Source organism: Petaurus breviceps, unplaced genomic scaffold, assembly GCF_028583685.1.
Source record: "Petaurus breviceps papuanus isolate PSGF00001 unplaced genomic scaffold, PetGlider_PUasm1.0 91041, whole genome shotgun sequence".
In the NCBI taxonomy this organism is placed as follows: Eukaryota; Metazoa; Chordata; class Mammalia; order Diprotodontia; family Petauridae; genus Petaurus; species Petaurus breviceps.
In genome coordinates this window covers 27,273,064-27,288,684 of record NW_027187400.1, presented here as the reverse complement: position 1 = coordinate 27,288,684, position 15,621 = coordinate 27,273,064, and the positions used below count along the sequence as shown (strand labels likewise).

Below are 15,621 nucleotides of genomic sequence, written 5' to 3'. Positions count from 1 at the left end.
AATGTAAGATCTTAGGTGAGCCCTGTGATTCTCAGACTTCCCCAGAGACTGAGGTTTCCATGGATTTGGAAGCAGAAAGACTGACCTGTGTTCAAATCTCAGCTTTGCCACTTATGTAACTTGGAACAAGTCACTTGCCTTCTTGAGGCTTCAATTTCCTTATTTGTTAAATGAAGGCATTAGGTAGTATCATCTTTATAATCCCTTCTAGCTCTGAAAATTTTTTCTGAGATGCTTGAAAGTACAGTCATTTTATGTTTTAATTTGCTCACTTCTCAGTTCTCCCTGAATGTAGCCCAAGGGGTCAAGGGCCTGTGTAATGAAAAGTTTCATATAAGCTCAGTGTTTAGAAATCCCTCTGTTGGCCAACTCTCTCCTCATAAATAGTTTGGCTGGACAGTCTTGCAAGCCTAAGGCTCTTGTTTTAAGGATCACTTATTCATCAGGCATAATGGTGGACTAGAACCTGGCCTTGAGAACAGTTCAGCTGAAAGGGGCTCTCTTGAAGAGGCTGGAGACTCTTTTGACCTTAGAATTCACAAGTCAAAAGCACAGTCCTTAAAAGTAGTTCACCAGCATGTGAGACAGCTGAGTCAAGGCAATAGAAGAGAACAAGGCTTGAAACTCTGGTTTGGGCAGATAGAAAGTGTGCTAAGAGCCAACGAGGGTGGTTGTGTTCTGGGTTGTAGCTTCTTGTTGAGCTCTTAAGTGTCCTCACTTTGAGTCCCCGATGGTATTTGAGGCCAGGTCTTGGCCTCCAGCTAGCAGGGTTGGAAGCTTCCTACACTGTGCACTGAGATTGGGAGGGAAGCACGGGGAGCCCTGTTAGCTGGGAGCTCCTCGGACGTGTCTTCTCAGAGCTCAGAGATGTTTGTTCTCACAGCCAGTCCATGTCAGTGGGTCCAGTGGCTACGGAAGCCTGGGAAGCAATGGGTCACAAGAACATTACATTAGCATCGCATCATCTAGTGAATCCAGTGGGAACTATGTCGAGGAAGTACAGAAGGAGCCGGTAAGTTCCTTAGTTCAGTATTTTTATTTGAGTAAAGTTTTCTTTACTTTTGTACCTTTCATTGGAATGAACTGAAGTGTTCGTTGTGACCTCAGCACTTGCTGAAATGACTGGATTAATTCAGAATAATAGCAAACGTTAATTTAAGTGCCTACCACATGCCAGATGCTGTGTGGAGAGCTTTACAAATGGTATCTCATTGGATCCTGTTTTAACAGTTCTGGAAGGTGAGGACTATTATGATCCCTGTTTTACAGATGAGGAAAGTGAGTCAGACAGAAGGGAAGTAACTTGTCCAGGGTCACCGAGCCAGTCAGTGTGTGCAGCTGTATTTCCTGACTCCGGGTCCTGAACTCGATGCCCTGTGGAGCTGGTGACCTCCATGGGCAAAACTAGACTTGGGAATGTCCCTGTAAAACCCAATTCAGCACCAGTTTGACCCGACTGCTGGGACTCTCTTTCCACAGATGTGGCATATTTGCAACTAAATGGTTCAGAGCTGGCTCGGGCTAGTATGACCCTGTGCTGGTGGGGTTATGAGTTATAGACGGGCAGCCCAGACCCAGGTGTGAGCTCAGAGCCAGCCTCAGACACTTAGTGGTGTGTGTGTGTGTGTGTGTGTGTGGTCCTGGGCAAGGCACCTCACCTCTGCCTCAGTTTACCTATCTGTAGGATGAGGATATTGGACTCAGAACCTTTCTAGCAACCTTTCTGACCCTGACATCTTTTGTCAAATATTTTGGTGCATTTTGCTTTTGTTTCCCTTTCCCTCCTAAGATGACATTGCAACAGGTCTGTGCTACTGTCAACAAAATCAAAAACCTGGGTCAGCAGCTATATATTGAATCAAGGACCAAATTATCAAACCAACAGTTTGTGGGATCAGGTACAGAGCGACAAGGAGGTGAGTCAGCATCATTTTCCAGGTTTTTTTCATATATGCTTCTGAATCGTTTAAAATGTGTGGCTAAAATCTCTTATTTTGTTTTTTTTGGCAAGGCATTTGGGGTTAAGTGACATTCCCGGGGTCACGCAGCTAGTAAGTGTCAAGTGTCTGAGGCTGGATTTGAACTCGGGTCCTCCTCATCCCAGGACCAGTGCTCTGTTTCTTAACAATATTTCTTTATAATCTTAGTAACTTAGTTAATTAACTGGTTAACTTAATGCCAGTAATTAGACTAATGCCAAGGAATAGTAGAACAAATTTGGACGTTTTTTCTGCTCATTTACCCACTACAAAGTGTGAAACCCAGTTTCTTTAGACCATGCTTCAGATAATGAGTTAATACAATTTTAAAAGATGCATATTCAATACAAAATGAATAAAGCAGTCTTTTCCCACAAAGAATCTGTATCTTTACTGCCATTTCTGGTACAGAAATGTATCCTGTTGACGGTAGGTGAGGTGGGCACTGCCCAGGTGGAGAAGTTCACCTTCTTTTGAACAGTTCTTGCAGCTCTCTGCACTGTGGAAGAAAACCTTAAATATGGAACTCCTTCTGTGTGCCATTTGCCATGGCCTTATCTTCCCTTAGCCTTCTGTTTGACCTAAGGGTTAATAGCACTGGCCATTGGGTTGTTCTTGTCTTTAAACATTAACTTGGTATGGTACATAAACTTTCATGTTAGAAATTGCAAGAGCACAGAGTCAGTTCTTTTTTCTGTCATTAAAATAACAGTAAGAATTGTGCCCCAAGGTTGGTAATGCCCTTTATACTCATCCTCTTTTGAATCAGTTCTGACAGCCCAGATAGCAAGACTTTCTTTGTCAAGACCTGACATAGTCAAAAAGGGGCAGCTAGGTGGTGCAGTGGATGGAATGCTGGGCCAGGACTCAGGAAGACTCCTCTTCCTGAATTCAGATGTGGCTGTGTGGCCCTGGGCAAGTCACTTCACACTGTTTGCCTCAGCTTCCTCATCTATACAATGAACTGGAGGAGGAAATGGCAAACCACTCCAGTGTCTCTGCCAAGAAAACCCCAAATGGGGTCACAGAGAGTCTGACTAAAGTGACTGAACAATGGCATGGTTCAGAGGCTTTGCCTCTCTGCCAGGGGGGCATGGTAATGTCACTGCTTCCCCCAGAAGGACTGTCTTCCTCCTCAGCACTACGTGGTGGACCATTTGTTTTCGATGGTGAGTTTTTTGTTCTGTTTTTTAATGACTCAGACATCACAGTGGATAGAAAGCCTTTTGAAGTTGTCAGTGCCCCTTACGGTAGCATGTATCCAGCAGAACTGGCCTCATCTTGTCTTGACTAGGAAAGTTCCTTGCCTGTAATCTCTCAGGCTCCATTGGCAATGAGGCTCTTCTCTAGATCTGAGTAACCGAGGAGTCTCCCTTATCATGCATATGTTCGCCTCCCTGCCTCAGCCTCAGCTCTCACCGAGGACCATTAACTGTCGTCACCCAGATCCATCTCTGCAGTCACAATTTGGCCTGACTCCTATGTTTCTCATGATAAACTATTTCTCCCCACCTGCAAGATTTAGCTTTTCTTTACTCTTACTGACTCAAGAAGCATTTCTTAAGTACCTGTTATTAGCAGAATGCTGTGTTAGACTAGGTGTGAGGGGAGATAGAAGACAAGATTAGTTATGACACTTCCCTGCCCTCATGGAGCTTATGTACTAGGGCAGGAAACCCACAGTCTCGAGGCCACATGTCTCTGGGGCCTCAAGTACCGCCCTTTGACTGAATCCTCAGAGGGCTACACTTGAGGACCTTGTGGGCCACGTGTGACCTCACCCTGCCCTAGGGGAATATGTTGTTGAACCCGATTAATATTGTCACATCTTCCTCTTTTTTGCAAATCTCAAGCTAGCTCTTCTCTTTCTTGATCACTTCATCCTCCTTCCATGGTCCATTAGAATCTAAAGGACATTTCCTCATTCAGCTAGATAAACTCAGGGTCTTGTGCTGTTAGCCTGCCCAGCAGACCCCCTCTCGCTGTCCAAGCCATTGGCCACTTCACCAGGATGTGGCTACTCCCATTCATCTGGCTCAGTGAGGCCATTTGAGAGAGCGAAAGCTTCTGCCTTGATTATGGGATAGTTTGGGCAGCACTGGCCTCATCCAGATCAAAGTATGCTAATGTATGCTTTGGAAATGTCTTATTTTTCTTTTCTAGGCAACAAGAAGTCTTCTCATCCTTCATTTCAGGAGCTGAGAAATAGTAGTTTGGGCACTGATTCTTGTGATGATTTGAGAAAAGATCAGCATACTCCATCCTATCAGCAGATCAATTGTGTGGACAGTATTATCAGGTGTGGAAGAAAAGAAAAAACAAGTGATCATTGTAGACTCCATACATTCTAAATACATTCTGCCTTCAGTTGCATTATCAATCAATTATAAATCAATTTATGTATTTTGAAGACACCTTGATAAATGCCAGAGGAATCTAAAGTAGCCTAAGACAAGATTCCACTCAATTTATAATCTAGTTTGGGGAGATGAGACAAACGTGAGAAACTGAACAATCCAAAATTAAAGTGATTGGTCAAGCTAATGGGTAAAAGAGGCATAGTTGGGGAGCATCTGCTCATATCAAGATGTCTGGTCGTGTCCAGGTCTGTATTGATTATTGCCCCATTCTCTGAAGGGTTAGAGCCCACATTAGGTCAATGACAGTCAGGGAAGATGGTGAAAAACGTGGGCCTTGCTCTGGCTTGTAAAACATATGTGAGGCCTATGGGGAGAGACAGGAGGACTTTGCAGACAGGCTAGATGGGAGGCTGATCAGTGCAGAGGAAAAGGGCAGGTGTGGTTGGAACAAAGGATGATTTATCCCAGAGTCATAGATTTTCTATCTGGACAGGTCACACAAGGGCACGTTTGATCAGTGGACTCACTTAGTAGCCCTCTGCCATGTCTTAGGTCATCTTTACTTTTCATGTCAGGAAAAAGTGCTTAAAGGTGACCTTATTGGTATCTCCTAGATGTTTCTCTTGGGAAACATATTAACTGTGCTATTATGGAGAAATATCTATTGGATTTAGAGCATGATTGATGATCTGCACAGAAAGCGTGCTTGTGTCACATGCACAGGGCTCTGCAGTTTCAGTTTTGAAACATTGTAATGGATGTGAGCCTGTATGTGTATGCGTGTGTGTGGCTGGGTGCAGGTACCTGCACATGTAAGAGGGTGCATGTGGCCTGCTTCTGATACAGGTATCTTGAGAGCTACAACATCCCGGCCTTGAAGAGGAAGTGCATCTCCTGCACCAACACAACTTCCTCCTCCTCTGAGGAAGACCAGCACGTCAGTCAGAAGCCGGCTGGTGCCCAGACACTAGACGGTAAATGGGAACCCACTGTCATTTAGAGTGGAAACATCAGTGACAGTAAATGTGACTTATATTTTGTTGTACATAAAATAATCCCAGTTTCACAGAACTTCTGTTACCATACTGGGGAAGGTTTTTTTTTCTCTAATATAAGTTAAGATTTTGATGTACATAATACATCCTTACATAGGTAATGCCACATAATTAATAAAGTACTGGGCTTGGGTTCAAGAAGAGGGGGATTTAAATCCTAACCATGCCTTGGCCAGCTTTGTGACCCTGGGCTTCAGGCAGTTGCTTAGTATCTTCCTTAGGATTTAACTACTAAATCAGAGAGGAGAGAGAATTTCCCACACTGAAGAACTCACAGGTTCTTTGTAGTTCTTTACATATTAAATCTACTTTTTTTCTTTTACTCACTTCTGAACCCCCTCATACTCTGGCTTATCATGTGTGCTAATGGCTCTCAAACCCACCTGTCCCGCCCCACACGCTCTGCTGACCTCCTATCTTGTGTTTCCAGCTGCCTTTCAGACATATCAAGCTGGGTGCTCAGTAGACATCTTAAAGTCAACATGTCCAAACTGAATTTACTGTGTTTTCCCCAAAACCTTTCCCTATGACCGTAGAGGCTGTCACCATCCTTCCAGGCCCCCACAGAGTTGTCCTGGGCTCCTCACTCTTACCCTCCCCCCATCCAGGCTGCTGCCAAGGCCGGCCACCTTTGCAGCATCTCTCAGATGTGCCCCTCCTGTTCTGACGCTGTGCCAGCACTGGTGCAGACCCTTGTTACTTCATGCCTGGACTGTGGCAATAGCTGCTGGGGACTCCCTGCCTCAGATCTCTCCCCACTCTCGTCCATCCACCATTCAGCCACCAGTGATTTTCCTAAGGCACAGGTCTGACCACATCATCCTTCTAATTCAGTAAACTCCCTTGGTTCCCTATGACCTTCAAAATCAAATAAAAAATGTTCTTTGGCATTCAAGGCCCTTCATAACCTCCTCCCCCACTTCCAGTCTTCTCACACCTTCCAGACTAGCAGCCTCCGAGCTGTTTCCACCAGTAACCTTAGGTTTCTGGCATTTCTGTCTGTCCCCAGGACCTAGAAAGCTCTGCCTTCTCATCTCTGCCTGCTGGCTTCCTTTAAGTCCCAGCAAGAGTCCTGTCTTCTTCATTCTGGTGCCTTACTCCTGCTTGTTCTGTATATAGCTTGTGTGTATGTGTTTGTTTCCTTGTTGTCTCCCCAACTGGGTTATGATCTCTCAAGGCCTGGGACTTTTTGCCTCTTCTTATATCTTAAGTGCTTAGCATGGTGCCCAGCACATAGTAGGCATTTAAATGAGTATTGATTGGTTCACTTTCTGACCTCTTTCAACTGAAAGCGTTTTTCCCAAAGTTAGCAACCATCTCATAATTGCTAGTCCAGTGGCCTTTGCTTTGACACTATTGCCCGGCCTTCCCCTGTATCCTCTCCTGTCTCTTTTCATGACGTTTCTCTTGGTTCTGCTCCTAGCTGTCTAACCATTTTTTCTCATCTCCAGATCTCACAGTCTTCATTCATGTCAGGCCCTCTAGCTGCAGGTGTACCCCAATGTTCTTTCTACCTTATTTTGTGACCCCAGTGGCTCCCATGATTCAGATAAACTCCCTCTCTGCCCAGGCATAAGCTATCTTCAGAGCACCAGGCACACACATCAGCAGTTCATTTTGCTTGTCCTGAGCAGAATGTCTCAGAAGCATCTCAAGAGTCAGCACATCCAGACAGCTCACCAGACTTCCCTGTTGCCCGTGACATCAGCATCCTTCCCAGCCCCTCTCCCTCTGCCTCACTCCCCATAGCCAGGCCCATCTCCTGCATTGGCTCCTCTCCACTCACTGCCACAGAGAGTGGAGCCCTCGCATCCCAGAAACCCTCTTTTCCTTCAAGGCTCAGCTCCAGTACCACTTCCTGCATGAGGCCTTTCTGGATTTCCTCCTCCCACCACATTACCCCTCATGGAAGGTCAGACCTATTTCTTTCTCTCCTTGTATCCTGGCACTGCCCAGGGCAATCGCTCAGTACCAGCTGGTTTGTTGATTTGATCAGAATGTTACCCAGGAAAGGTAAAGGTTGATATTCTGTTCATGGTATTTCTTTGATCTCACTAGCCATCCCCCAGATTCCGGTCCTGGCCACTCCAGCAGGGGCTGAGGACAACGGCTCAGCGCTGGCACTCTCCCCCAAAGCCATGAGTGTGCTCTCTGCCACAAGCCAGTGCAGCTACCGCAGCACCCTGGTGCATGTTCCTCACCCAGAATCAGGTACGGACCCCTGGGGGCTGCCCCTAGCCATGAGGCTGGCATCGCTGCCGCCTTCCTTTGTTTTCTTCTCACACACCTCTGTATTATTTTTTTTAAGCAATTGGGGTTAAGTAACTTGCTCAAGGTTACACGGCCAGTTATTTTGTGTGGGTGCCAAGTATCAGAGGCCAGAACCGACACTGGGTCTCCCAATGCCAGGGCCGGCGCTCTTTTGCAGTGCGCCACCTGGCCGCCTCTGGATTATAAGGATCCTTTCCTCTCCTTGGCTTTTAAGGGTTTTTAAGAAGCATGATCATTCATTTTAGTTTTGTTTTTTTAGTCCTCACATTGATGGGGCTGGTTTGAGTTGCTGCCAAACTGTATAGAATGCATTTTGTTCAGACTGTAGGATGTTGGTGGTCATATATAACACAAATGAGCAAGTCACTCCTCCTTTGACAATAGGAGTATTTAATTTTCTAAGTCATTCTGCATCCCTTTGGGACTTTTACTTTTCTCTTTTGCTTGAGGATGGTCTGAAAATGGGGGAAAAAAAGGTTTGGTTGGGGAGGCTATTGAGGCTAGTTGAAGTTTCTTAATCATCTGTAGATTTAATTTTCTTTTTCCTGACCCTGCTGTCATAGCGTGTGTGCATTGCTTCCTGGGTAATGTCTAACAAGGATGGAGAGGGAGTGGGGAGATGAAGAGATGGATTGCCTGGAGACCACGGTCATTGTCCAGTGGTCAAGGGTGCCCTGCCCGTAGGCTGGTGGAATGAAATGCAGACCAGCTTTGTCTCATCAAGGTGCTGGCAGCACTGTCCAGAAGAGAGTGGGTGCTGTGGTGATGCTCACTTAGAGCACAGTTAGGAGAGGCTGAGAGCCTTGCCCACCCAAGGAAGTCCAGGCTCACCAGCAGCTTCTGGTCCCCCTCTTCTGGCACAGCCAAGTGCACACTTGCACTTTGCTCCTGGCACAGTTTCCAGCTCAGTAAAGTGGTTTCAAACTTCTTAGGCCATTTCAAAGAAGTTAGATGTATTGATGTTTCGGTTTTGAATTCCTACTCCCAGTGTTTTTGAACCTTAGTAACATTTTCCCTAAATTTAAATGATTTGAATGTGAGATAGGAATTTTACCTATAGCACATTTAGTATTTGACCCACTTACTGGTATTATCACAAAATGTTGCCACATTTCTAATGGCATATATCTATCTGTCTGTCTATTTATCTATCTATCTATCTATCTATCTATCTATATATGTCTTGGCAATATTCAAATTTTGTGTAAATGTGTATTTTGTAAAGTTAGTATTCACAGACTAAAGAGCTCAACCATAGACAGTGTCACTGAGAAAAATGACATTTTTAAAAAATAGACACTTTTTTTAGAAATGTTTTCCTAGTTTTATGTCGTCATGATTGCATCAGAGTAGTCTGCATAATACATTCTGTGCCCCTGAAAGAATACATGTAAGTCTTTTTGTAGAGTCACAGTGCTGGTAAAGAATTCAACTGAAACCAATAACTCCTCTCCCTTCCCTTGGCAGAGGTGACTGCTGGAGATGATCTTACTGCAGGCAACGAGCCGGCAGAGGCTCGGAGTCTGAGCCTCCAGACTTTCCCTGTGGCCCCAGAGGGCTTCAGGCAGGTGGGGCTCACCAAGGCAGTGCTCTCTGCTCACACGCAAAAAGAAGAGAAGAACTACGTGGACAGGTTTCGGGAAAAGATTCTGTCTTCTCCATATTGCTCCTACCTTCAGCCAGAGAGCAGAAGCAAGATGAGATATCCCCTCATCCAAGGTACTGAACTGGTTATTTTTCGCATACCTAGTTACATGGCGATTTCACAGTGTGTCTAGGGTGCTCCTGCATGCTGGGGGTGGCCCCAGGGCTGGTGCAGATGGAGGCATCGGCCTCTGGAGCCCATCACGGACCTTTTCCAGGGGCCACCTGCTGGCCATCTCTTTATTAGGTGGAGTCGAGTATCTTTTTAATGCAGGGAAGGAGTTCCTTAAAAAAATAGTCCTAGTCATGAGCCGCTAGTACCTTTCAGCATAACCCCCTTTCCTCTTGGCCTTTCTCTTGTTGCTCACATTCTTTGTAAACCTGCCTGGCAGTGGGCTCCTCTTGGCCTGGCAGACTTCTGAGGCATCCACTGCTGTTTGTTGTCATCATTTAGGAGACGCTTATTCCAAGCAGGCCCCGTCAGGCAACTGTAAAAAGGGGAAACACAAGCGCCTGAAGCTGCCGGTGTCCTCTCACAGCAGCGGCTCGTGTGAGAACTTGCCTTCTCTGCTGGGAACGCCATCTCCGGGCAGACCGCCCTGGTCACCTTCAAACGTGGCCCCTCCTGGCTCGTGTGGGTTGCTACGCCCTCCTTTGGCCCCTTCCATAACTGCTGGCTTTCCTGTGCTGCCCCCGGTGTCCCCTCTGAGAGCACAGTGCACAGCATCCATGTCTGGACCGGGACCTCAGCCAGGGCCAAGCCCTGCCTACAGGATGCAGCCGCTGCCAGCATTCCCGTCTCCTTATGTGGGTGCTTTTATGACCATTATTTTGCACAACCCCCCTGCCTGTCCCCAGATGTGCCAGTCTTTCTCTTCCCCCTGTCCGTTCTGGGGTATGCCTGGTTGCTCTGAAATCGTCCCACCACCGCTGCCCCCCTCATCACCAGTGCTGCAGCAGGAGGACCTTCCAGAGCCACCATCCCCAGCCTCCAGCCAGAGATCAGCTGAAGAGGAGTGGGCGCTCCAGAGCGATCAGGAGCACCCCTTATTTAGTCATTCCAGGAGCAGTTCCCCACTGCAGCTGAACCTGCTTCAGGAAGAAATGCCAGGGGCTCCTGAGCCCTTACCACACATGGGACAGGAAGCAGGCACAGGAGTGCAGGATGTAAGTAACGATCTCTTTTCCCAGCCAGGGCCGTCAGGCCTGTGCTGACTGTGTATAGAGCCCCCAGGTGTCGCCAGTGGGCAGGCTTAGTGGGCTACTGTTTTCTGTCTCAACTGGGGTAAAGGATCTTCTGGTCACATAACCTGTTATCAGACATTGAAAAGGACACGTGCCTGCACACCTATAGAGGGTGTCTGGGAAAGACCCCCAGATGTGCTCGTGTATATGGGGCTTTACAAGTCAGAGTTGTGAGCAGCTGGCAGCGGGCATAGCTGGCGCTCACGTCAGACCACGCACCTCCTTTTTGCATGACCAGGCATAAGCAGGATGGGGGCGGTCAGCACCCTGTCCTGGAGAGCCCAGGGGCAGCCAGAGCAAAGGGAGTGTTGGCATCCAGGGAGCTGTTGTAGCAACAGGAGCTCCTCAGCTGTAGGTCCTCAGAGAATTGTGAGTCTTAAAGGAATTGTTATTTAGCTTCTCCCCATGTTTAAAGTATACATCCATGTTAAGTGATGGAATCTCATCAGAACCAAAAGAATATCATTTTTTTTGCATCCTGATTTTTTAGTTCATCTGATAAAAGTAATCCAGGCATTAAAAGCAAAAGTACCACATGACATAGCTGAGTTCAAATCCCATCTTCACCACTTATACCTGTGTGTCCTTGGGCAAGTCCCATCACTCCTCAGAGACTCAGTTTCCTCATCTATAAAGTGGGAACAGTAATCCTTGCACTGCCTCCCTACTTCACAAGCTTGTTGTGAGGACCAGTCGAGATCACAGACCAAACAAGCGCTTTGTAAACATTCTAGTAGCATCTAAAAGTAAGCTGCTGTGACTTGAGACCTCCAAGAAACATTCATTTAAAAGGAACGTTTGCAATATTCCTAGAAATAGGAAGAAACATTCTCATTTCCGTAGTTTGTCCTTTTGTTTGGACAAAGTTATTTAGTTGTCATCCCACGGTGCTGACGCTATGTTTTCTTGCATCCTTTCTTCCCAGCCACATCAGGCAGGCAATAATGAAAGCAGCCATGATGCTGTGGCCAAGGACCTGTTCACCCTGTTACTTCACAAGGACTCTCCAGCTGGAGCTGATTTGGAGGCATCATTTAGTGGGTCTGTGAGCTCCGATGCCAACGGCTCACTCTCCCACGGCACATCTGGTTGTGGCACAGGTAGGTCAGGGGAGAGTGAAAAGCAAGGAGGAGACTTTGTGCTGAAATTGTTGGGAAGCTACTCCCATTACCTAGAGTTGCCGTCCCCAGAGAAGGTGATCAGCCATCCCAACTAGGCCACTCAGCCAAAGCAGACCTGGAGAAGTGCTTTCAATTTTTTTTTTAATTTTTTAATAGGAAGCAGTGATAGCAGCAAATACTTTGCAAGTAGCGACTATTCCTCTGAAACCTCCCAGAATGAGCAGAAATCAGAGGAAAAAGAAGCACCCCACAAATCAGGTAGAGACGCCATCTGGGGGATGATAGAACAGACCCCGGAGTGTGTCCTGATGACATATCAGGTCCCCGAGAGGTAAGGCAATAAAGAACTCTGTTATCTTAGGGACTTCTGGCTATAAGCCTTGGATGGAAGGCAATCGTTTTATAACATCATTTGTGTTTGTTGGTTTTACAGTATTTTAGATCATAACTCTTAGAAAGTGCAGCAGGTGTATTCTTTGGAAGAAAGGGGAAAAATGATGTCCTGGGCCCATGGAGAATAATTCTCTCTGGCTTAGGAATCAGTCTTTATATTGTAATAGAGTTGGAAGGATTATCAGGGTTTCACTCATATTAAAAAGGCGAGACCAGGGGTGGGGAACCTGTGGCCTTGAGGCCACATGTGATCCTCTAGGTCGTCAAGTGTGGCCCTTTGACTGACATGAAGTTTGGATTCAGTCAAAGTGCTTCACTTGAGAACCTAGAGGTCACATAGTCCTAATGTGTATGTTCCACCTTACCTAAATTCAGACTGTCTGTTATTGGAGTAGCTTAGCCTTCCCTATCAAAAGATGTGCCGATTAAAGGTGTTGGGATTTCTTGAAGGGTTAAAGAAGATGTGTTAAAAGAAGACCTAGAGAAGCTGGAAAGTATGAAGCAGCATCAACCTCGGTTTACAGATGGACAGAAAGAGGAATTGGCAGAAGTACACCCTTGGATTCAAAGCCAGACAGTCCCTCGAGAAATAGACACCCAGGTAAGTGGCTCTGAGGCTCTGAGTCCTGGGGGGGGGGGGGAAGGAGGCTGAGGAGAAGGCACAACCTCCTAGAACGGCTGCCAGAGATGGGGAGAAGCAGGTGGAGGCCTCACACAAGCAGTGTTGGGACAGGCCATTCGTGTGGGCCAGCCTGGCTACTCGGGGACTTTGTAAGTGAACATACTTTGGGTATTTTTTCAGATAAGGTGAGCGGGAAAGGAAGTTCAGTTTACCATGAGAGGTTGAGGTTGGAAAGTCACGGAAATTAATCCTTCTGTTTTCAAAAAAATGGGTGTTATGTACAGATCTATCTGGAAATGGGTCGGTCTGACCTTTCTTACTCTTTGGGTTGACTAAAAGTCCTTGTCTACTAAATGCTTTTGACAGTAAAAGTGAGTCATAAAATAGCACCGTTTGCTTACATAAGTATCAAATTGATTCATAGTCTTAGGAGGGGTCAGCTCATTGCTGTTCTGATGTAGTGACCAGAATGGCTTTAATCTCACTTAATGACCTGCTCTTTTTGCTTTCTGGAGGGTTGTGTCACGTGTGACAGCAAACGTTTACTGAGTGTTGGGGCTCTGCCTTATGAGAAGAGTCTGGAAGAAGACAGTTGGGTGACTGACCATGAAGATGTGCCTGCACAGCCTTTTCAAGACAGAAAACTTTAATGTTTTGAACACTTGACCACCCTCTTCTGAAGCCTTGCATATCTTCTAAAATTCTTGCCTTTTCAATGACTTTGCAGTTATCAGTGAATGCTTAGAGCTGTCCAAAAGTTTTCTTCCTCAATTTTTAATAGACTTTTATTTTTGCAAATAGAATGACTTTCTCAATAGAATCTTTAACTCTTAAATTTGAAATGTGTTCCCAGCATCTTGAAACCATCAGTTGCATTTGGCCCCGATTTCAGCCGTCACAATTCCAAAGAGGTTAGACCACAGCAGTGGATGGCAGAGCACAAGGTTAGTCTCGCCCAGGTGGGATGTTGTAAAGAGGGCGACTCCAGTGAGCCCGGAGCCTTCCCTGCGTTGGATCCATCCCTTCTGGCTGAACTGGGGGCTGGGAAAGCTGTTCCCATGAGGTTCCACACTGGACAAACTCTGCCTCAAGCCCACAGAGGTGCTTCCACTCAAGTTTATGCTTAAGCAAGACGTTTGCACTCCAATTTTGCCTTGTTCAGTAAAGAATAAAAAAGTCTAGTGAACATTCATTCATAAGCCTTAGTAGGCATTTCTGTCCTCACAGGAGTCTGAACATCAGCATTTTTTAGATCTTGGTGTTTAGCATTCCCAGACTTTACATGGAGTCCTTCTGCACAGCACCTCCACCCTGCCCTGAGTACCAGAGTCCACTGGGCTGTGCTCTGCCTAGTATTAGGGCAGCACCGTGGAAGCGAAGGGTGCACAGTTGAGAGGAAAACAGTGCTTAGGTCGCTTTTTGCTCCTCTCTTAAATATCGTTCATTCTCATGCTTGCTTATTCCCTGGTGCTCTGTAGAGTGATTCCTTCTCTGATTTTAAATGCGTGTGACCTCCAACAGCACAAAGAGCATGGCACCTGGAAGATACCACCCCTGGCCTGTAGTAGGGGAATTCATCCTCCTTGGAAGTTTTGCATTTTTACTGAGCAATTGCTACATAACATAAAATGAGCTCGTTTTTCTCCATGAGTGAATCGAAGACATACCATTTAAATCTGTTATTAGCAGAGAAGCTTTGTATTCCACAGAGCCCTGGAACTGGATGGATGGTTTCTGAAACATACATTCCATTTGTAAAATTACATACATTTTTTCCCATTAAAAAAAATTAGTCTGGGAAGTGTCCATCACCACAGGATCTCCTTGTGGCAATGAACACACATTTTTGAGCACTGTCAAATGCTCATTCCTCAGAATTTGGTTTGTTTTTTTTTTAAAGCCGATTATCTTTCTCTAAGAGTAGTAGGAATCTCTCTTTTTTTCATTATTTCCTGGATTACTTTTATCTAAGTTTGCAAGTTTATTTGCCTTAGGACACAGTTCACTGAGAGCTCTGGATGTGTATGTATGTATGTATGTATGTATGTGTGCGTGTGAGACATAGATTTTGAAAGAAGTATAGCATCAAATGTATGAGCATATATATACATATATATATATATATATATTTACAGCCATTTATAAATGATCACATTTTGATAACTTCAGTGTTAGGCTAGATAGTATTTTTAGATTTTTTTTATCTCTGTGAAATTACTACTGCTGGAAGTGAGTGATGTGTTGGTTCAGTAGTGATGTGGTTACTGCCCGCCCCCCAAGGGGGCCACACCCAATCTAACTAAAGCTTTTGGTCGATGTTTTTATGAAATTGTTACATTCTTGCCTACGGATATTCATGTCTGAAAAAAGTACATATTGTCTCTTTCAATGTTTACACAAATGTTGCTGCTCACAGCAGTTGTTTTTCTCAGATGTATTGTGAGAATTTCTTTTAAAAAAGGAAAAAAAAGAATGCTATGTACATGAGGTGATTCTAGGGTTAAGATGATGCTTGGTTATAAATCGCAAGGCAAATCAGAATCTGAGTTGTTTTTTTAAATTTTTCAACCAAATTTGTAATTAACCATGTGTGAATTTACTTGTTTTTACTGTATATGAATATCCTGACTAGGTGTCTTGGATTTTTTTTTTTAAATAAAAATAAAACCAGCAGTGAACCTGTTGTAAGACCAGAAAATTTCTTTCACAGACACTGAGTACATCTTTAAACAATGAAACTCATATGGTATGCTTATTTGTAAATTAAAAATTATACAATTAATCCTTTGTTAAAATATAGCTTAGGCCTTAAGGAATCGGTTTTGTGTCTTTTTGGTTTCTACAAAATGGCCTGTCAAGTTTATGAACTTGATCTAGTACATTTATTAGAATTTCACATAATCTGGTCTGTAATCTGACAGTGCTTCAATT

General features: G+C 45.1%; 1 protein-coding gene across 3 annotated transcripts in view; it reads left to right on the top strand.

Moving 5' to 3' along the window:
- The window catches only part of PER3 (period circadian regulator 3), a 34,853-nt gene extending 19,480 nt beyond the window's left edge, over positions 1–15,373 (top strand). For 2 of the 3 annotated variants that reach the window (XM_069079133.1, XM_069079132.1), the window contains exons 12-22: positions 884–1,012; positions 1,790–1,916; positions 4,143–4,278; positions 5,186–5,313; positions 7,453–7,605; positions 9,133–9,384; positions 9,764–10,476; positions 11,480–11,654; positions 11,832–12,006; positions 12,519–12,669; positions 13,206–15,373. In XM_069079133.1, coding sequence (XP_068935234.1) covers positions 884–1,012; positions 1,790–1,916; positions 4,143–4,278; positions 5,186–5,313; positions 7,453–7,605; positions 9,133–9,384; positions 9,764–10,476; positions 11,480–11,654; positions 11,832–12,006; positions 12,519–12,669; positions 13,206–13,340 — 2,274 coding nt within the window. In that variant the 3' untranslated portion in view covers positions 13,341–15,373. Of the gene's footprint in view, positions 1–883; positions 1,013–1,789; positions 1,917–4,142; positions 4,279–5,185; positions 5,314–7,452; positions 7,606–9,132; positions 9,385–9,763; positions 10,477–11,479; positions 11,655–11,831; positions 12,007–12,518; positions 12,670–13,205 lie in introns of those variants that run through there. The other variant, XM_069079134.1, reaches the window with a different exon arrangement.
- The last annotated feature ends 248 nt before the right edge of the window (positions 15,374–15,621 follow it).